This window comes from Amblyomma americanum, chromosome 1 (assembly GCF_052857255.1).
Source record: "Amblyomma americanum isolate KBUSLIRL-KWMA chromosome 1, ASM5285725v1, whole genome shotgun sequence".
NCBI classification, from domain to species: domain Eukaryota; kingdom Metazoa; phylum Arthropoda; class Arachnida; order Ixodida; family Ixodidae; genus Amblyomma; species Amblyomma americanum.
This window is the reverse complement of record NC_135497.1, coordinates 114,066,604-114,089,613: the sequence shown is the minus strand read 5'-3', so window position 1 is coordinate 114,089,613 and position 23,010 is coordinate 114,066,604. Positions and strand designations below refer to the sequence as shown.

At 51.4% G+C, this 23,010-nt stretch overlaps 1 protein-coding gene across 1 annotated transcript in view; it reads right to left on the bottom strand.

The window, feature by feature from the left end:
- Positions 1–301: 301 nt before the first annotated feature.
- The window catches only part of LOC144113487 (T-box transcription factor TBX20-like), a 92,690-nt gene continuing 69,981 nt past the window's right edge, over positions 302–23,010 (bottom strand). The window contains exons 2-5 of the mRNA XM_077646578.1: positions 13,802–14,075; positions 3,411–3,575; positions 2,701–2,777; positions 302–762 (exon numbers count right to left, since the gene is read on the bottom strand). Of these exons, the coding sequence (XP_077502704.1) occupies positions 372–762; positions 2,701–2,777; positions 3,411–3,575; positions 13,802–14,071 (903 nt within the window). The 5' untranslated portion in view covers positions 14,072–14,075 and the 3' untranslated portion in view covers positions 302–371. The remainder of the gene's footprint in view (positions 763–2,700; positions 2,778–3,410; positions 3,576–13,801; positions 14,076–23,010) is intronic.

Here is a 23,010-nt window from a genome sequence, read left to right as displayed (position 1 = left end):
GAGTCCGCTGGCCGAGAGGAAAGCGTCTCCCCAGCGGCGGCACAAGCGCGCACGTGTTTTCTCGGGTGCTGGAGAGCCGCCGTGGTGGACAGGGCGGCTGCGCCGGGGCCTCTCCGCCTCCCGGGGCGCAGTGAGGTGACCTTGATCACCCGTGGCACAGTCTATAAATAATGGCCGCAGCCGATAAATAGGCCGTCGTTACGAGCGGAAGCCGCCGGGCGGGGAGGTGGGCGCCGCGTCGCTCGCGTCAGGCGTGGTGGCCGGAGAGCCCGCGGCCGACGGGCTGTCCTTCTTGGGGGTACACGCTAGGGCGCGTAGCGGTACAGTCCCAGCGGAGTGCAGCGTCTCGGTGTGCGACGCCGAGGGCCGCATCATGGGCGGGAAGAGCGCACCGCCGGCCGCCGCCGCCGCTGCCGCGGCCGGCCGCGCCTCCGCTCAGCATCGAGGCCAGGTGCGGCGGCAACGCCGCGCCGGCCGCGGCCGCCGCCCACTGGACCACAGCTGGGCCGGGATGCCCGCGGGCGGCGGGGCGCGCACGCCGAGCGCGTAGAGCGAAGGCTGCGCGTACAGCTCCATGCCCGGCGGCTTCCAGAGCAGCGAGGCCCGCGCCACGGCCGCCGCTGCAGACGGGGGCCCCAGGCCGCCAGGAGGCCCTTCTCGTGCAGGTAGGCCGCCGTCTCCGGGTCGCCGCCATTCTCCAGGAAGGTGCGCAGCGGAGTGCGCGCAAACGGGTGGTCCGTGATCAGCGACTCCATCGTCTCCCTGCGCGCGGTTCGCGCCGGTCAGCGCTGCCCTCTGGACACGGCCGCGCACTCCGGGATGCGCCCAAGCAAACACTGCAACGTCTTTACGCCGGAGTGCTCCTGCTCAGCACGTTTAGTGCGCCAATACGGCGCATGCAAGCATCTAAGATAGCCAACGGTAAACCATAATTCATCATTTCTCTCTCTATTGTTGACGGCCTCACCACCACTATGGATTCATTCGGTACTGTCCCAGAGACCATGAACTCTATTAGAGAGCACCAGCAAGCTCATTCCGTAACGGCGTTATACTAAACTCCATCCGCCTCGAAACAATGGCAAGCACGCACGCAGCTCCGAAGACCGTAACTCCGACAGGAGACTTAGAAATGTCCTTAAACTACTTTGGTAGAGGCTCACGTGTCTTCGTAACCCAACGACCATCTATTAGTGTGTGCCAGCAAAGCCCATGACATCCATCGAAACTTACTCCTTGGCTTCGTGTACGTCGACAGGTATTCGCAACAGCAAATAGAGCGACGAGAAGGTTCAGGCAGCATCTCTCAGTTATAACCTGAATGCTTCTTGCACTCTTTTTTGAGGTGACAGCACGCTAAATATAAGCGCAAAGCATTTGCAGCACTCTTGCCAAAATTCCCTTCATTGCGATGAGAAAAGTGCCATGTGTAGAGTCAGGCACAACTCTCACTGACGCCTTGGTTTGACAGGAATCACTGAGCGGTTTTATCGACTCAGCGGACGATGATGCGCCGCACAAAAACTCGCCACCGATTGCAAATTAACAAAGAAAGGACACGTGTTTCGACAGGCTGTCGGATAGCTGAGCACCGTGGCGGTTCAACGAACGAACGTGCTATAGTTGACAAACGGCCAGACGTGGCACGCAGTCAGGCGGCGAAAGTGAGCGCGCGGTACCTTTGGCATTCCTGCGGGGTGAGCTGCGGCGGGAGAGATGCGCCCGGTAGGCCCCCCCGATTTGCTGTCAGCGGTCGGCCAGTGAGCGCCGCTATCAAACGGACGGCTTCTCGGCGCTGCAGAGCAGCACGTCTATATACAAGGGGGCGGCCTCGGCAAATGCCAGCTTGTAATCTCAACAACTGGCATTTATCGGCGCCGCATCTACACTACATCTTGGGAACTTTTAAGTTGTATCCCTGCGAAGTGGGCTCAGCCGCGGCCGCTCTAAAACATGGCTGGAAGCGGCGAGGAGACCCCGGGAGAGCATATAAATTGGAACAGATGTCGTGCGGTCGCTTTTCCCCCCTTCCCTTTTTATAGGATCACGTGCGTGTCCTTCGAAGGCACGTCAACGCGTAGTTGACGATTCCCCGGCCTGCCCAGGGCCCGGCCGAATACCGTGATTTATTTTACAGCGGCCTTCGAGCAGGGCGACACGCCGCGGCGGTGGAGAGCGCGCACGCCCGCCGCGAACCCTGGCGGGCCGGGGCCAGCACTCGCAGCGCCCTCGCGCGAGCCACGGCTGCTGCCTGCCGCTCTTCGGGGGCGCGCTTCGGCAAGACCTGTCTCCCACCCGCGGGCCACGTGCATGCCGCTGCGCCCGCGTTTAGTCGGCATTTCGTGCCGTGTCGGCATCATCGACCGCGCAGCAGGAAACCCCCCCACAACAACGGCTGCGGCGGTCCCGGTCCGCAGGTTCGTTGGTCACCCCCCTCCACCGCCTGATTTTCTGCCGCTCGCTGCATTTTCGATACGGCGTGCTTCCCTCTTTGCTGGACGTAACTCGCTTCGTTCGGTACGATGACAAAACGCTAGCACCTGTCCTCATGAAGCGTCCTTGAAGCGCACATTTTTCCGCGCGTCTCAATCCTCGCAGGCGTAAGTCTGGTTATATTTATAGCGACATATACAGTGCGGGAAGGACGCCATTTTTCTCCCAGTATCGAACGCGTATATTTCAAGAAAATCACGTCCTCACCTTTCAAGTTCTGTAAGCCGCGATGAGTCCCTGAATCCTTTTGCGAAGGGGTTGCTGTCTATTTTTAATTTTGTTATCTGCAAGCAAAGAAAGTGCACACTATTAACACATATGCAGAAGCGAATGCTCAGAAATTAAAAAAAAGTAATAATAACACAAGTATGAAAGGGAAGTGCACGCACCGCTGACGTGTCAGCGGTGTTTGCTCTGGTGATAGCAAGTGACTCTGCTGTGTTCTCAGCTACAGCATTAAGTCCTTCAAAGTTTTAGATAACCTGCTGCAGCACGTGCCCACTTTCAAAGCAGAGAGCTCTGATCAGCGGCATTACTGAGAAATCTCTTGATAATAATTGGTTTTTTGGGGGAAAGGAAATGGCGCAGTATCTGTCTCATATATCGTTGGACACCTGAACCGCGCCGTAAGGGAAGGGTAAAGGAGGAAGTGAAAGAAAAAAGACAGAAAGAGGTGCCGTAGTGGAGGGCTCCGGAATAATTTCGACCACCTGGGGATCTTTAACGTGCACTGTCATCGCACAGCACACGGGCGCCTTAGCATTTTTCCTCCATAAAAACGCAGCCGCCGCGGTCGGGTTCAAACCCGGGAACTCCGGATCAGTAGTCGAGCGCCCTAACCACTGAGCCACCGCGGCGGGGGCCGAGAAATCTCTTGCCTGCACTCACATTCGGGATATTTGCTCTCGAGCACTTACCAGCTGATTTTGGTAGGCCGTGACAGCTGTAAACACCGTCTCGGGAAACACGTACGTCCGAAACTGTTCAGCTTCGAGATCGTTGACGGGAACATTTGGGGCGTTATGCCGGCGTTTGACCAGATGTATGCGAGGTTGATATTTGTGCATGGAGTTCAGGACAATCTGAAACATAAAAGTAGAACAACAGTGTTAATTGATGCAATTTTCTCACAAGCCCTATACAAGGCACGTCTGTCTAAAATTTGTGGTTACAAAGCTGCCACACTATAAATAATAATACGTGAGAACAGCTTGCTGCGAAGAATCGAAGGGACATAAAGCAGTTGAGTCTTGCTTCCCTTGCATAAAAACAATCACAGCGGAACTGCACGAAAACAATCATGGATGCGCGCATACGCACGCACACATACACGAACACAAAGTAAAAGCTCACAATGGACGCATTTAAGGATTAATTCTCAGCGATACCAACTCAGCAAATTAAGCGAAGAGCTCTGCTTCCATGCAGGCCATAACATGAAAAATACAGCGCCATCAAACTGCATTTCAAAACCCAACTGAAAACTATCATTCAATCCTCCACCAAGCCAAATGCTAAGCTGGCTGAAGGCACGGATGCCACTCTATTCAACAGCTCTGTGTATTATTACAGGGCAGCAGCCATGGTAGTGCCGTGGCTTCCAACGCTTTCTTCAAGATGGCGCCACCGAACTAAAATACAGTGGGTAAGGGTTGACTATCGCTAATGTCATTCACATAGAGCAAGAACAACAGTGGCCCCAACACGAAGCCTTGGGGAACACCAGAGACAACATGCACCGTTTGAGTCTGAGCGCCATACAAACTGTTGTCGTGAACAAAGGTAATCCTTCACCTAACTTGAGGGTTAATATTGTAAAAAGGCTTTTTTTTTTTAAGTTGGCGAACAATGCGTCACGGTGTCAAAGGCCTTATTAAAATGCAAAAACACACAGTCCATGCTCAGCCGCCTGTCCAGTGCCCCCGCCAGGTCATGCATAAATTCAGTCAACTGCGTATACAGTACAGGACAGGCCCCTTCGAAAACCATGTTGACGAGGATTAAACAATGAATGCGTGTCCATATGTGATACAAGATTCATAATAAAGGAGTGATTGCTGATTTGGATTCACCCAAGCGCAGCCGTACTGGTACAAAGAAAAGATAAATAGCTTCCACAGAAACTCCGTAGTCGAAGAAAAGTTCGTCTTGGCCCGGAGTAAGCACACGCGACCACCGCCTAACTGGAGCAGTCGCTCTACTCAGTGAGCCAACTGGGATGGCTAGCACATGGCAGGGCGAGAGCGAATTGATCAACAACAACCGACAGCTTTTCTTCGTAGACGTATGGCTGAGCTTGGGTGAATGCTAATCAGTAATTACTCCCTCATTACGTTTCCATATCTGCTCTTGCGGGGGCAGCCATACTGCCGCTGGGCTGTGGCGGCGGCGTTCCGATTGGCGGATCTCAGTTATACAGCTTAATGCGCATGCGCGGCATAGTCCAGAATTCATGTGCGCTTAGCCACGCTGTAAACAGTGAAAAGGCATAGCTGTGGTTTTTGGCACCACTGTTTTAGCTGAGGATACCCAGCAGGAAGGTGTCACAAAAGCGAGGCTCTGGCGAGTCCTCCCTCTATACCTTAGACCATTTATCAACAAAGCACTCCCACCGTAAGATACGATCACGGGGAAGGTGTCACGCGTTTTCAGCAACACGACAATGCATCCCGACCACAGAGTCATCCGTAACGCAGCAGCAGCTTCGGTCGCAGGTGGCGAGTGACTCACGATTACCCGCGTTCGCTTGGCGTCTAGCGCACTCTTCTTCGCGTTATATAAAACTGCTCTCCTCTCGCATCTCACTGGAGCCCCACAACGCATCCTATGCCACAGATCTCGTCCGACCATCCAAAGAGCGCTCGACTGACAGACTGCTTGTGAAGAAAAGCTAAGGAACAACCAAGAACTGAGCGCCAATATAATTCTTTGATCACTAACATTCGGCAGCCGCAGGGCAGTCGTGTGCTTTTTTTTTTTTTTTACGGAAATGATGCGCATTCTGGAGTCGCATATCAACAAAATGTTTCACTCATTGCAGCAACACGCTTGCACTCTTGGTTACCTTAGCCAGGGCACTGTACTGCGGAACAAACTGGCCATTTGAAATTGTCAAAGGGGCACGTTTAGCATGCTTGGACCGCATTTTATTTGCTTCCGGTAAAAAAAAAATCCAAAGAATCGCATTGAGTACTATCGACATTTTGCTTGTTTTTCCATTAAAATGCTTCCGTTCTCCAGATTTCATTTCAAAGTAAAAAGAGGTGGTCTAAAATCAATGTCGCAGAGATCTTTAAAATTTCACTTAGGTTCCGACATTTGATAATATTGGTCAAATGTTTAGGGGAATTCTCCAAGGTGTAGTAAATTTGTAGTAAAGGAGCAAATTACTCATTGGCATCCACCAAAGCGCAGCCATACGGCTACAAAGGAAAGCCATACAGCTTGCATAGAAACTTTGTAGTTGAAGAATTTGCCCAGGTCCGGGGTTCGAACCCGGGACCACCGCATCGCCGGAACAGTCGCTCTGCCAACTGAGCTAAGCGGGACGGCTAGCATATGGTAACGCGAGAGCTTTCCTTTGTAACCGTATGGCTGCGCTTGAGTGGATGCCAATGAGTAATTTGATAATATTATATAATTTTTCAAAAACCACACAATGTGCGACCAAATGCTCTGCATGCGGCAAGTAATTCTCTCATTATTTTTACAGCCATGGCGAAACACTGGGCTACCGACGGGCGATAGCTTTGTGATTTGTCCAAAGGATGTTCAGAAAGCGGTCGTAATTAGGGTAGGTTGTCTCATCAGCATGGGACCTAGATGGGCAGCAGCACGCGGTCTGTAGAATAAGAGGAAGAATTTTCCATGACAGCTTCAAAAGATAACTCTGACTGCAGTTAACACGCCCGAAAAGATTTATGTAGGAAGTATGTTGCGGTCACAAGGGATCAAGGCGTATGCAGGGTATGTTGCTGGGCGAGTTGGTGGTGATCGAACATCATGGAATTGCAGCGCTAGCAGACAAGGACACAGGGAGGACACAAACACACACTTGCGCTGGACTGTCAACTTTAGGCGCATATATGTTACATGCATTATATGCTGATGACAGCGCTGGCACTTGCGTTGCATTTTAATTTTTCTAACTCAAGGAGTGTACGATGGGAAGTCTGCGTTAGTCCCGTCTGCTTCTTCCCTGTGTCTTATCCTTACGGAGCTTTATATGTTTTAAAATAATGGTTTCTATTTTACGTTTTTTTTTAGAGATCGGCATCAAGGGACACGTCACTGAATGGTCGAGTTAAGTACGCTTGCCGTGCATGCAATCTGTAGTCTATGCAAAGAGACAGATGAAGAAAGGTGTGGCGGTCGAAGTCGCCAATAGGAACTGCCAATACAGTGGAGCCACTTCGAACATACGTTTGGAGAAAGAAAACTATGACACAGTTGCAAGACAAGGCACGAAAATTACCGTAGCAGAGAGCGGGAAACAATAATTTCGAATCAAAAGGTTCGGATCGCATCTCACGCGCGCATATGGGTGTCAAGAAGGCGCTCTTGATTAGAAGTACCACACTTCCGCCCTTCTGCATTCGAAATGCGCCGGACCGTAAACGCCCAGGCAATTTTAACGATACTTCGGTGGGCGCGAACATTCTTCGCAGTTTCTTCCCAAGAAGCTCCGAAGACTGGAACCGCCCGCTTAATACACCTCCCTGGCTGCCATACCTGATGTGAACAATTTCACGAAAGTCGCCGGTGATCATATGCGTTTTGAACACTGCTTCCTCTTACGTCTTGAGGCCTTGAGAGTGCCAAGAAAATAAATAGTATCAAAGAGAGAGAGATAGAGAGAGCTGGGGCTCGATGCTGTCCCCACCGTGGTCCCACGAGAGTGCAGGTGTCCACAGGGCAAACTCCGAGCTTCCGCCCGCGCGTACCGCGAGAGCCACGCGCCCAGTGGCGACCGCAGCCTGGCGGCTTGGGATGCAGGGGGCGCAGTGTCCGAGCGCGCATTCCGCCGCCGCGCCCGGGGACCAGGGCGAGCCGCGGTCGACCCCCTTTGGGGCGCGCTCTGTTATGCTGGGTAATTGTTCTACGAACAGGCTCCCCGCCGAGGCGGCCGGGTGCGCAGTCGACACGGTGCGCGTGTCTCATGACTCGGCAAGAACTGAGCTCCGCACATCCATTTTCGTCAAAGTCGCCCCCTCGTGACAGCTTGTTGTTCGCCAAGTGCCTCGTCCGTATCATCTTCGGATATGTCACAGCGAGCCGGACTCCTCCTCGGAATATGCATGCTCCGTCACGGCCCTGTTCAACCCCCCCTCCCTCCCAGCTTTTTGGGGCTGTCAGAGACTCGGCTAGGCGGCGTTTCAATGACCCTGGGATAATAGGTTTCGTGGCAGGCGCTTATAAATATGCAAACCGCGAATTACACAGCGCGGTCTGGTTCGGGCGAGACTTCCCCGCGTGACGTGAGTATTACGTCCCGTTTCGCGCGCGCGCAGCGCTCCCAGCTCTGCCCCCGAGGACGGGCCGCGCCGAAGGAATTCCGCGCGGGCATTTCTGTCCAAAGTCATTACGTGTCGCGATCTGCTTAAGTGCACCCGCTAATCTCCCTGTCTGGAGGCGCACTTCTCTTTCGGGCGCGGATCGAGCTGTGCACCGCGTTTGTCACAGACGCAAGCCGACGCTCGTCAAAATATACCGGCCACCGACTGGGCGGACATCTCTGCTGCGCCTGCGCGCGAGACTAACATTCCGGTCCAACCTTTGACGATACCATATTCTTCTTCTGGATTAAATATAGAGTTTTTGCACGTATGTCCTGTGACCTCTTCCGACGGTCATTCGGAATTATTGTTTTTATTAGGTGTTTATTTCATCGCTCCTGAAGTGCAGACTTCGCTTTTCATAGGCTACCCTCTAGCATTTGCTAAACAGCTCGATGTAAACTATTTCGTGCATTAACTAAGAACTTTGGCGAAGCCAGCGAATTATATTCTCATATATAATTATGTAATTTTTATATACTGGTTACACACCTTCAACGGAAGCAGGGAACACGAGCTTCTTTGATCATTGCTGATTACAATAGATTTCAGTAATCACATTGTAGTTTCAGAAAATTGAGTTTTTAGGCTTAAAATGTATTTAGCCGCCATTCTAGTCGCTCTCTTTCTCGAGAAAAGAAATGAGTTTTTTTTTTTTGTTGCATAGTTAACTTAGCACAGTTCGCTTTCTAGTGTTTTTTTTTCGTTGCCTGATGGGCTTCCATTTTTGGTTCGTTTGCGCTGCTATAATTAATGACAATTTTTTGCTTTTCTTTGACCCCCTCCTCTGTTTCTCTAATAATCCAGTAATGTATGGGCCTGCAAATGCTTACAGTACCAATAAGTAAATAAATTGAAGCACCGTGGATGCAGTGTAGACATTAAAATGTCAACTTGCTTTTTAATGCGTTAGCATTAGAACCCCAAAGTTGGAAAAATGCGTCCGTCCGTCTGTTTGAAGCCTCAACTGGCAGCTGGCAAAGTGCAGAGAGGTAAATCTCCCTCTCCACTTTCAGAGGAGACGGGAAGAGGAAAAGCGTGCAGATGCGAGACGAAGACAGGGTGGGAGCCGACGGATGGCGGAGAGGAGTTACGGCGTGTCGCACTGAGATTGACGGACTGGATCCCGCCACCCGCTCGCGAGGTCTGAACCCGTCAGCGGCAGCGGCTGCCCCCCGCCCGGAGGGAATACTAACGCGTACTCTGCCGCATTAATCGCACTGATCGTCAGGGAATTTTCTTCTCGGAACCCTTGAATCCAGCTGCAACGACCACGCACATGAGTTGCTGTCATCGCAACAGAAACAAGTTTACTAATTCGTCAACGCAGGCACGTATTTAGGGGGGGGGGGGGGCGGGGGGCAGCCTCCCGTCGACTGCGAAATCAAATTCACCCTCTTCCCCTTCCAATTTTCATGGAAGCGCTTCGTCTGGTTGGCCATGCAGCAGTTCGAAGTCCTCCCTCCCACATTTTTACCTTTTTTATTTCTTCTCTCATTGCAAATATATAAAAGAACTAAATAACGAGAGAAGGAGCGCGGATCGCAAGGTTTTCCACCCCACCACGTAAACAACAACAAAAAACAACCTTTTTGTTACCCTCTAGAGCGCCGCAGAAAACACCATGCGGCGCTCTTCCTTGACGAGAAATAGCCCGCCATCATTCTGCGGTTCGTGCATGTAAAACATACACCATATATGGTGGCGTCAAAAGGCGCCTCCGTGAGCGTTGTAGCATTACCTCAAAGCTTAGAAAATGACAGAGAGTTTCATATCAACACTTCGCGAGTTTCTCTCCCCCCAGTGTCGACTCGACCATGGCGCAAAAGAGGCGGATAAAGCCAATAAACACGGAAAGCAGTACCGGTGGGAGCATGTTCTCGAAAGGCACCATGTATTTTCCCAACCCCTTGCTGGCGGCGCGCGCGAAATGAAACAAAGGACGGTATAGCACTCGAAGACACGACGGGGTATAGAGTCCGTCCTGTACAACCGCCTAGCAGGGCACACTTGCAATTGACAAAGCTCTGTGCGTATGTGCGTACGTACTCTCTTCTGTTTCGCCGAAGCGCTGACCGGCGCTCGCTGGCGTAGAGGCCCTGATCGCTTCGTGTTAAAAACTTTGAAAAGGGGATGAATGCGCCCTTGGGACAAATGTAAGTCCGCACTCTAAGCCAGCTGTTTCAGGGAAGCCCACCACTAGTGTTTAGAAACAGGCTTTTTGAGGTATAAGGACGGCTCCTGCTGCACAGTGATGCCAGTGTTGGCGGACATCAGAAAACAGGTGAGCAATTAGTAACTATTACGCTGCTTGACTAATTTTTGATTATCAACTTTATAACTATTACAGTTAGGCGCCTGGTTCCAATTATAGATGCGTAGCCGGTCTCCAGTAGTAGCAAAATCAGCTTTTAGAATTTCGAAAACGCGATTACCTTCTGCTTTCAGGTTCAACATATTTTAAGCATTTCCCGTCATAACAAGCCGAAAAAGGGGCGCGTCTTTTTGGGGAGCCTAAAGCAACGTCCCCCAGAGCACGTACTTCCGTGGCGCACTTGCCGGGTAATTTTTTTTGTCCTGTTTTCGCTGCAGTAATCGCCGCTGCAGTCGCTGCTCCAACCCACACGAGAGGGAAAGGAGGTCCCATGACACGTGCGCCACGGAGTTACATGCGCTGAGGGGCGTTGCTCTGCTCGCGTGTTCTGGCGCGAGATGGCTAAAATTTATTGAGCCAAAGCGTCCAAGGTAATCGCGTTTTCGAAATTCTAAACACTGATAGGGCTAACACCAACGGCCGGCTACACATCTCCAATTTAAATCAGGCTCCTAAATGTGACAGTTAAAAAGTGAACAACCAGAAATTAGTTAAAATAGCTTACTATAGTCACTTGGTTCACTTCGGTCAATTCGTATAGTTGCCACTTCGTTCTTGAGTTGTATCCGACTTGAGTTAACGTAATTCGGCTGTTTTCTGATGTCCGCCAACATTGGTAACACTATGGCGCAGAAGCCACCTTTACACCTAAACAAGCCTACTTTTCAAATTTAGTGGCGGGCTTCCCTGAAACAGCTGGCACACTGTGCTAAATTTGTTGCAAGTCTAGCTACCTGGTCTCACGCGTCACACGCAAAAAAAAAGAGAAAATAATTAGGAAGTGAATGCGTAGCACGTGTCCCAAGAAATCGATGCATGAAACGAAAAATTATCGCCTCAGAAGACGAGGATGACGATGGCTATTCTGAAGACGAAGTGCGGGTGAACTGTGCGCGGATCACCATGTTCTAATTTCTTTTTCCCGCCCTCAATCAGTACGACATTGCAACATTACAGGCATTGTGTACTATTATGCACATTAAGCAATTGTCCCGTCTTTGATCTCCAAGTTAACTGGACCCCTTTCCTTCCCTCTTCCAATCTCTCAGACTACATACTATTACCACTCCTTTTCCCGTCAAAACTTTCCTGTATCCAGTAATTAGCCGCCTGTGTCTTGGCCACTCCCCCGTAGTGGGTATGTGCCAGCAACGTCTGAGGCCTTCCTTCCTTCCATGTGCGCCTCATCAGACGTGTGCACAACAGCAGTGAGGTCAGTCGCGATAGTGGCGCTGACGACAGTGACGTAAATCAAAGCACCGACCTGTGAAGGAAACGAGAAAGCGCAGAGATGGCAATGTTAATTTTTATGGCGCAAGGTTTTTGCCGTCTAGTCAAGGTTGGGTGAAAGACAGATTTTCCAAGCATTTCAACCCAAAGAAGCCGAGCAGCGGGCATCACCATCATCGCTGTGTGCACGGCGACAGTGGATATCGAACCCCGATCCTCCCGGATGCGAGGAGGATGCTCACATGACCACCGCTGCGGTCAGCGCAAGCTATATGAGCAAAACAGCGTGCCACCTCGTCCCTGCAGCCTCGCCTGCGCGTACAGCAACATAAGCCATAGAAACGCGCATTGCATTAGATGGATCGCGTAATACGACCTATGCGCGATGCTTTGAGCACTTTTACCTCAAATCCCCGAACTTTTCATGTTATTTGTCTACTGCTCTGTAACCGGCTTGCGGCTGAGGGAAGTCTTATCGGGCGTCCATTTCGAACGCGCCACTTCCTTCGTGTATTTTTAATTCATTCGCTGAATGTACTGACGCCGTGACGTACCATCGGGCCGGAATGAAACGCGTACAGTGCGTATACGAACGAAACAAAAGTATTTTACCTGTATACGCTTTCGGTTACAGTATAAAACAAGCGTGATTAATATTTTTCGGGGGGTAAAAAGTCTCGGGACGAATATATTAATATACCGGCTGCAAAGGAGTATCTGGCTGTAAAGTAGAGAAGTACGGCATAAGCGTGTTTCGCTTTTTCTTTCATGCGTTTCCCTAATGGACACAAGGCGGTTATGTCTCTGAACATATCGCTTGCGAAATGTCGCAAAGGCGAACTTTCAACGCACCCTGAAATTCTTTGTGTTCGTACTGCTTTATTTTTCCAGTAACCTCTCTCGCCTTTTACGCACGCTACGTACGTTACCTGCGTGTTTATTGTGGCTGCTTTTAAGTGGACTTTGTATTTATTATGCCAAGAATTTCGACCGTATGTTCCTATATCTGACCTCGCCGTTAGCCTTGCGGAAAGAAAAAAAAAATTGAAGAGCGGCGGACTGAGGTTGACGAGGTTGACGAGGTTATTTAGTTTTCAAATGCCCGTTGGAAATGGGTTTTACACGAGGGGTGGGCGGCTTCACAAAAGAAAATTTTCAATGGCTGTCCTGAAATTTGTCTCACTGGAGTGGTGAACCGCTTCTTCAGGCATGCAGATCATTCCAGTCTTTCGCTGTTTGTGGGAAAAACGAGTGATGGTGCGATGAGGTGCGCGCGTGCGGCGGGTATACAGACTTGGAATGACTGGTGCGGGATGAATGGCGCTGAGCGGGAGATATAACGGTATATCCGGTTTGCTAGCCAACGGTAACACCCCGATTTGAGCCGCTGTAGAAAAGCGCCCAGTGGATCGCAGCAGGCAGTGCATCCACGCGCGGTATACGCTGCAAGGGCCGCCGCCGACGACAGCAGCCACGCTCATAAGGTCGCTTACGCTCAAGACGTGTACCCAGGGCGTTGACGTCTTTATCACGAGAGACCGGCACCCATCAGCTGAAGGATCACCGCATGCGTAAGGACACGTCACAGCCATCTTCACTGAAGGGCACTTCCGGTGTCCTCGAGGGCAAATATGGATCACTGCTCTCGGCTGCCATGTGGGAGCGCTAGTTGCCTCTGTCGTCGGCGTAGCTCCGCGGTGGATCTCTACTTATGAAACTAGGTATTGGCGAGTTTCGAAATCGGCTACCGATACCAGCCGACGAGCATTTGACACCGACTCATTTCAAGAGGGGCGCCAATGCCGCGTGCCATTCTGTACGATCGGTTTAGATCGTTAACCACGTCAACTGCAGTGGTGACTAAAAGCGCGCTTAAGGCGCCTTTCAATTATTTGATGGATGGCGCTATAGTTCGCCGTTCCCTCATCGAGTCAACTGTAACCCAAACGTCGGCGGCAACGTGTACATGACGCTACGGACACAGTTCGCGGGTATAACGCTGACGTGCCTTTGTTTTTCCCAGCAAATCTGAAGAAAAAGGCTTGGCCCCACTTTTTAAGAATGTTCACCGAACTTCCCTTCCGGTGGAATGCACTGATTGAGTTAAAAAACAAAAAAAAAGCAAGCGTATAGGTCGCAGGCAACTCACGTGTCCCTGCTTGTCCATCTCGTTGTTGGTGAGCTTGACCTTCTCGAAGGAGACGACCTGCTTGCGCAGCTGGTCCCCCGTGAAGGGGCAGTCGGGGTGCGCGTAGAGGCGCGCCGGCGACGGCGGGTCAGCCTTGCCGGCCACCAGCCACGAGGAGCGGTGGTACGCGTACCGGTACCGCTTGTTGTCCACCGGGACGATGTCCAGAAGCACAATGTACCGAGCGTCGGGCTGCACTCCGGAGAAGGAAACTCGCACGGTAGGGAACATCCTCCTGCGGCATATCAGATAGTCACATTGTAGCGAACGCTTTTATGCTCACGGAAATCGAGGCCGCCACTGTCACTGGCCTCTGCGATTCCCTCAGTTAATTATCAAGTAATTATGAAAAATTTTATTGATCGAAACAAAACGTTGCAGCAGTCAAGCACTACCAGTGGCACGCTAGAATATTTCTACGCTGTGCACCATGCAGTTAACAGTTTGCTGCCAGACTATAGTAACGTGCGTGTTGCTGCCCGCTTGTCATCGACGCGCGGTAGAAAGCGTTAACCGGATGCGTGTGAGGCCAAGGCACTTCCCAGATGAGTCAGCGTTGTATTGTTTAACGAAGAACGCTTTCAGAAAGTAGAACACGACTTCTCTCCATGCCCGGCACACCACACGCTGGAAGCCTGCTAATATAACACCGCATGTAGGCGAACTCTTCACAAAGGCAAGCGTCAGTTCCGACTGTATTGCTATAAGATTCCGGCGCACGTTAAAAGTCCCAGGCTGTCTAAATTTACCCGAAGCCCTTCGCTTCGTAGTCCTGGTGGAGCACATGCACGCACGCACGCACGCACGCAGGTATACGCCCACACCATGGCACGGAATAGTTCTGAGCCGGGCCTGGCTTCAAGCTTACGCCCATTCATGCCGACACGCCACGACAGCGGCAGAGTTTTTTTGGGAAAGAGATCGGCTTTAGCGTTCGTTTCCGGTTTTCAAGCATGTGTAGTGCGTACGAACGCGCTCACGTGAATTAATTGCAAAGCCACTCACAGTGTGACAACAGATATTTTGCGGTTGAAATGCGCCGAAAACAAATGTTCACAGCCGGATTTCTCTCGTGTAGGCTACATGTAGATTCAGAATGCGCAAATAATTCCGATGAGAGCATGAAGCAAAGCTATCAATCCGTTAGAAAAGTGGCAACCGGAAAGATGAGCGCGCACACACACACACACTAAAAGTGCCAGGCTGTCTAAATTAACCCCAAGCACTTCGGGTACAGCACACGCACACACGCACAAACACACAAAAGGTGTCCGGTAATAGACGCAGGCCCGAAGCGAGCAAGTATAACCAGCTTTTCTCAGGTCGTCGTGAATGACGCTTTTGCGGTCGCATATACTACTTGTTGACGGGCTAATTAGCCTTCCATTCAAAATCGAAGAAACCTTGCCGGCTAACGCTTTGAAGAAGACAAAATTTTCTTAGAACAGACGTCCGGATATCGCAACTATCCTTGGGTATATGGACTGATTTACAACAACAGATGTCTGCTGTACCAACCGACTGTACCTGTACTGGATGCCCAAAGGGTAGAAGCGCTGTTAGGATCAAGCACATCATTGAAGGATAGATGATGTTCATCTTCCTTTGAGCGTGCAGCGGATTTCCTCTGCACAGGCTCGTCGTAACTGGCTATTCTAACTAATATTAGTAGCCGCCGCGGTGGCTCACTGATTATGGTGCTCGGCTGCTAACTCGAAAGACGCGAGTTCGATCCCGGCCGTGGCGGTGGTATTCAGATGGCAAAATGCTGAAGGCCCGTGTACTGTGCTATGTCAGTGCCCGTTAAAGAACACCAGGTGGTCTAAATTTGCCGGAGCCCTCCACCACGCCGTCCCTCATAGCCCGAGTCGCTTAGGGACGTTAAACGTCAAAATACGAAACACTATAGTGAACGTTCCGTGATTTGCGAAAAACGAAGCTGCGGCAGCTTTTCAGCACAATGCGCACAGTCCAAAACAAGGTGTATTTAAATATAGCGCTTTTCACGAACACAGCTGGCGACCTGGCTTTAACTCAACACGTGCTGTACTCCGTGACCCTCAGTTTGAGAGCTCAGGCAACTACAAATGCAAACAGCCGTGACCGGTGAGCGTATTAGTCGCCGAGTAATAATAGTTGCGGCCTTTACGTCTGGCGGCGCGAAGCTGTTTGGGCCTGTGTGTATATCTAAATTACAGGTAACAGGGACAAACTGCCCGGACCACTTTGGGCTGCATGCGCGACGCGCTGTCGTTTGAAGGTAGCGCTCCTCCAGTCCGCCGAACACTAACTGTTGGGCGGGAACCATAGATCACGATGAGATAAGTAAACACAACTACCCGAAATTGAATCCAAGGTCATAATAGGGAGGTTTTTCTCGGTAAAGCCCAGAGACATTGGCAGAGAGCGGAAGACGACGTGAAACGACTCGTCCACCGCGACCACGACGCGTCCTTTCTTTATCGCGCTCCGCCTTGGCTGGCTCTGGTGGCCTTGTTTCGCATTGCCGAGACTTATCGCAGCCTCAGGGGCCGGTGGATTTGTGTCTGGCATGCTGCTGAATGCGGACAACTTTTCTGTAAAGGCGCACACCACGCTTGAGGCCGTGATACTAGAGCAAAATGACAAGGTTCCCAAGACGGAAATCGTCGAACTGGACAATTCTACCCGCTGAAACTGAAGGAGCACGCTTTATCGTGTACAAAGAACGAGGCGTATTTTCTTCAGACGGCGGGGGGAAGTCAAGAGAGAAAGAAATAGGAAGCATGCATCCATCATTAGTCGCATGTGATCGTTGCTCAAGCCTGCAGCTCGCGGGCCCGAGCCCCCAAGCACCCAAGGCAGGGGGGCGGCGGCTGCCCCCGAAGTGCTGCGCACACTCGCGAGGAGAGGGAGGGCAGAGGCCGAAGGAGAAGTGGACACGGGACGTCCGCAGCGTCGCTCCAGAGGAGAGTGGGCCGTGGCTTGCCTTTTCTCTGCCGCGACCGAATTGAGAGCGGCGTTATCGATCGCGCCGCCTTCTCGGACATTGCGAGGGTCGTTACGAGAACGCACGCGCAGCGTGACGCAATCGGCGACGCTTCCAACGGAGGATCTGTCCGCGAGGAATGCTGTCGGCGGCTCCCACCGAGCGAACTGGTCCCGGGAATGCCCCTCCTCACTCGCGAGGCGAGCCGGAGCTGTCGTGCGCGCGCTCCTACACCTGAGAATGCGAGATGCCAGATAAACTGCTGACTCAGAGGTCCATCGCCGATGCTTATCGGTTGCTGGGCAGTGGGGCCGCCGAACGCGATGGGCCACCTCCCCGACATGGCGATGGTGACACCTGACAGCGCTCTGACAAGGGGCCACGCCGGCCCCTCGGAGGGACGCGGCCGCCGGGGGTCTGTTCGCACCTAGCCGCAAACGTGCGCATCGGCAGCTTCCCGCACGACCCCGTGGCTCGATTTGCCGACTGCGGCCCGGAGGGCGACGCACAATGGAGAAAACTCGCCCCTGCCGCCGCCTCTTCGCGGTATCCGCACGCACCTCTGGTAACCTCCATGCATGAGCGTGTTCAAGCGTGCGTGCCGGTGCGCACGCATATGCACGTGCGTGCCTCGTTTAGACCGTTTTTCTGAGCGTGAAATTGGCCGCCGTGACTTAAAAAAAAAAGGGGGGGGGGCTACACTTAACTGCCCGCAACAGAACGGTAACAAAAGGATGCGCCGCTCTATGAGGCCACGCATATACGTACGTGTCCCATATTGTGACACACCCTTGCCTTGTATCTGGGCGTGGTAAGCGCTGAAAAATAGAAAAAGCGAGGCAAAGGAAGGAAGGAAAAGAGATGCAGCGTATCGCTTTTCGCAGTGCTCCCGCGGCGTAGCGCCTTCTCTATCGTGTTCTTGCCGCGCGCGGTATACAGGGCGTATTTTATTTCCCGCGCGCGCGGCGAGCGTCAGAGCCATGCGTGCGCGCTCTCCGGGGTGGTCTCGTCCGGCTGCAGGCGGCTCCCTCTTTTAGAACTCGATCCCCAAGATCTGCAGACAGTTTCCGTTTTCTGTGTGCTTTTTGCTAGCCTCCCCATAATACACATGTATATTAGCCCCCGCTTTACCGCCCTCCCCCGGGATACCCTTCTCTTCATTTATTATCATTTCTTTTTTGTTTTGTTCGGATCGCGAGCCGACGAGGGAAGCGAAGCTCCACCCTCCCGTGGGCGTCTGTCCGTTTCGGTGTTACCTCCAGCCACAACCGCAAGGTCGCGCTCCTGTCGTGTTCCTTTTCGTATTCATGCGACATTAATGGACGGACAGTAGCGTACACCAGTCGGGTTTTTATGCTTTAAAACTTTTTTTTTTTCGCATCCCACGACCAGAAACAAAAAGTCGAAGAACCTTCGAAAGGCAAACCTGTTACGCTCCTTAACCGCTGAATGTCTTCGTAAGCTAAAGTGGTTTAGCGCGCGAAATAAACCATGCGATACTGTTTACCCGTGATGCTGCTGTGTTCACTAAGATTTTTAACACACACACACACACACTCAGCAGACGGAAAGAGAGAGACAGAGGAAAGCACGCGAAATGCTATCTATACGTGCTCACATGAGCTGGCAGTGAAAAGCTGTACCCTAACGCCACCTAGCGTGGGATGTTCGAATTTCATGCAGTTTGCGAAAACTTCCACTGTAAAGAAGTGTTGTGGTAGTGGTATATATATTTATAAAGAAAAAAGAAAGCAGGATAAGGTGCCGACCGCAGAAGCTAGAACTCATTTGTCGAGTACGTGCATGAATGACGGAAAGATGGAGTGGCAGACAAGAGGACAAAGAGGAGTAGAAGGTGACATGATAGAACAGAGAAGGCTGTTCGCATACCGTACACAAGGAAAACACATACGAAAGTGAAAATTGTAAACAACTTAATTCATAGATATGTTTGGCGAATTTCACACGGTCAACTATGCGCGACACAACTCAGAACGCACATCTGCTCTGTCATGTTGTGCACAGTTAGGACTACATAAACTATAGATTCTGTACAAAACAATATGTACACCAGGACACGATATAGACACAAGCATAATCCACACACGTGAAGCCTTGGTCACAAGTCTTCAGGCCACGCGGTTTGATTTTCAGCCGTATACAGTGAGAAGCTTACGACATCCCTGAAATGTCTACATTTCTCCAAGGTGAGAACGCTCGTCCTCACAGTTCGTTCGTCTCCAAAGGTGTCGTACACGGGCCCCATTATAAAGCTCAGAAGTAAGCGATACATCCCGAAGACCGAGGGCGTACGGTTCCTGTCTTGCAACTGGTCACAAGCGGTGACACTGTTGTAGAGCAGTCGAGGTGAGGTAGTACTGTCGAAAACTGCAGCGTGACATCGATTTTCGTCGGTCGACAACCACCCGCCACGACCGGAAACACTTCGTTAAGTACACTCAATTAGAAGTTTACCCAACATGTTTAAGATATCTCAACAGAGTTCCTAATTCCAAATTTCCCTGATAACCCCCCGGCGGGAGTCGGTTAGAAGCGCTCAAAGCGAAGCGAAGGATACACAGCGCTGACCACTCTGCTGCGTAGTGAGGGAGTGGTCGGTTCTCCCGAGCCACCGGATGTCCCATTTCAGGGAACGGGGCGGCTCCGCGTAAAGCCACTGGTGGCAGAGTCGCGCGTTTTGTTTCATGCCCGATTCGCAAAGAGGGGTAAGATTTACTGCACCGGCAGAGCCGCCCCTCGACGACAGCCCCCTCGTCTTAATGGACACCAAATGTGGAGCAACCTCCCAACGGACGGTCCCGTTCGGGAGATCGGAAGATCTCTTGAAGAGCAAACAGCGCCATACGAAACGGGGTCAGGTCCCCGCGAGGCTCTTGGGGGGGCTCTTGACGGGGGCCATGCCAGTATAGGTGACGAATTGTAAGTGACGGTGCGGTTGGCTGGGGTTCCGTAATGGCTCCAGGTGTCCGAAAACACTGAACGTCAACAGTTCTCGGGAAACGGGCTACCATGGGGAAACGCCGCTGGGCATGCAGAACGGATGCAGCCACTTGCTCAATGACAGAAACGGCTCGTTTGGGTTGTAACTGACTGGATTCTGAGAGACGCTTGCATTTGCCGTTCACAGCTGTAACGGCCTGTTTGAGTCTGCTAACTGCCCTAATTCCGGGAGACACCAATGTGCAGCATCTTCGACGAACCTGACGCCCGTGTTGAAGCGGTGCTTGCATTTATTTTTCCATTTTCTTTCACGGGGGTGAGGGTTATTCTAATACTGTTAAAGCTGCTGGCCGTGGCATGCAACCCAGCGGGACAACCGTTTTATGGTTCCTTCTAGAAATGTAGGATTTTTGAAGTGAATTTCATGTTCATTTTGCACTGTGTACTTTAGGGTGAGGGTTATGTACCGTACTGAAATTGGAGGGCAGACCACGCGGTTGAACCAATCATATCAGAAGGGTCTTTAAAAGCGGGTCCCGGAGCCTGAAAAAACACTCAGAGCTACGCATTGATGTAATGCATCTTCTACTATGCACAGTAGACGCTTCCCCTGTTGTTAACCAGATCCATGCATGCATGCATGCTGTTCTGTCTATTTGCGGCTTAAAGTGTCTCAAATGCTTAAACTTGTAAATATGTGAGTTTCTGTGTACAAAGCTCCAAGTCATACTCCCTTAATCCCTGAATCGTATTTATTCGCAAAGTCCTCTCTCACGAGCACTTCTGGTGCGAAGGAAGCCTTCGAGCGATCAAATCTGCGAGCCATGAGAGTCGCGAACCGGACGGGCGGGACTTGTAGAAATTTTACTGGATTTTTTAGCTGGTTGTAGAAATTTTACTGGCAGAATGGACAAGCTCATGGGAATACGTAAAGGTGTGCTAAAGCGCTCCAACACTGTGCGAACCTTGCGCAACATATTCTTTTTTCCTAGCGGATTGCTCATGGTATGTGCAATGCACAACACAACAGACCATTCTTGTATACAACACGTTACAGAAAACAATTGATCGATAACAATTACAATTATTTCTTCTGAAATGTAACTGATTGCAGTGATCAGTTACAGCCCATGAAAAGTTTTTGAACAATTACGGAGAAATCATATATTGCTATTACTTTATTTTGTACCCATCTTTCATCTTTTATTAGCATATTTTATTAGCATCTTTTATTAGCACAATGAGCTTGTGCGGCTTGCTTGATTCATAGCCTGTTGCAGTTAGTATAATTTCACCCGCAGTGGGCTTTCGAAGTTTCCGTGGGCATTTTTTCCAAGTTTCCTCCTGAACACATCTGTACGAACGCTACCTCGAAGTACGCGCCGAATGGAAGTGATTTGCTTTAGCATACGAAGAAGTTGCGCATCGCTTCGAAGTCCCGCAAAGCGTAGCGCTTCGTTGTTTTTCGCGCTCTGATGGACGAAGCTGAAGATCGCTAAACATGACATTCCGTCGTTGTGCAATGCGAAATGCGAAGCACGGAACTCGTGGCTGGTCAAATTCAGGCAGCTCGGGCTTGCATCTGCGGACATCGTCCGCAGCTCGACCGTTGTCTCTCTAACGCAAATAAAATTATGCGCTCTATTTAGGATCTCGAAGTTATACCACTGGTTACAGCTTGTTTTTGGAAAAAAATAAATGTAACCGATTACTGAAAATAAAAACTGCATTGCCGAGAACATTACACCTTATAGTCAATACCTCCCAAATTCGAAGAAAATGTAATTTATTCTAAGTAACCATTCACTTGTAACGCGTTACGTACAAGTTTGCGCCAGACTTCCGACCTGACGCGGAACGCCAACACAACGCCATGATACTTGCACACATCAATGCCGCTATAGTGCAGCTTGCCATCCAAAGGGTTGCACGGGAAAACCAGTAGTTACCCTGATCCTGCGGGTGAGTTACCAAGTTAGCATAATGAATTGGTTAAAAAAATATGTTAAAAGCAGAAAAGACGAAAAGAGAGCGGACGGCACTTGTCCCGTCTACTCTCCTTCGCTTCGTTCCTGTTTTTTTTTTCTTTTTCTGTGCTCCCGCGGTTTAATACCACGCTGCGCACTGAACCCAAGAGTCTGCTCTTCGAACTTATATGTCGGACACCGCATGCAAGGAGCTGCTGCTGCTGCTTCCAATTTATCGTGCGCTTTTATCTGTGCCCTATCGATAGGTGCTTCTCGGAGGCGAATTAATGGTCGCGACGAAACGAATAACCGCCGTCTCATTTGTTGTCCCGTATACACAAATCGGCGATATACAGATAGCACCGTTTTCGTTCGTTGCTCGCTCAACGTTGCCGATAGCGAGCGCCCAGAAGGCGTTCCTGTTCCAACGCCGGTCGCGACGCGAGGGAACCGCTCTCGCAGCTCGTTCAGCACCCCGTAGAAAGTTACGTACCACGCAGTATGGGAAGCCGAGGAGTCACGGGGCGGGGCACCCCGCGGCGACGCCACAATGTTCCCCCCGGCCGAGAGAGCTTAAAAATCGTGCCGCTAGGAGTTTTCTCACGCCTTCGAGGCGTCCGGGGACGGGGAGAGAGACCTGTTAGGAGATACGGTGCGGGGTTGTCATTGACTTCGCGATGACAGAAAGAGATTGCGGCTTCCCGGGAGCCGCGAGCGCATTTACATTAATGAAGGGCGCGCGCGCAACGAGAAGCCACGATAGCCATCGAAGGTTTCGACATGCAGCGGGCCCCGCGCGCATGTCGCCGCTCTCCGCCGCCGGCTGCGCGCGACAAATCTGCGCATCCTGCCAGGGGGCTCTGTCCGCGGAAACGCGGCACGTAACTCGCCGCACGTTCGCTCCACTGGGCGGCGGCGTTGGTGCGAACGCGTCGCGCGGGCGCAGCTCGCGTTATCAGGTTGGTTGCGTAAACAATACGCTCCTTCTCGGCACCTTGGCGGAGAGATGCGTGCTCCGATCGCGTATTCTGCCAGCTGTTGCGCAAGCGACGCCTCCCCTGTTCTTCGTTTGCGAGCATATATCCGCCTCCTTTCGTAGTATCCACGGCGCAACCGCAGAAGCCGCCCTGCGCGCAGACGTGACGACAGCGTGGCGCGCGGAAATCCGTTTCATTGAGCAACGTGCCGATAGAGGCTCATTTGTTGCGAGTCCTTCCTCTTTATAATCCCTCGATGTAATCCGCTCACGGGCATGGAGCAGCCGCTCCTTCCTC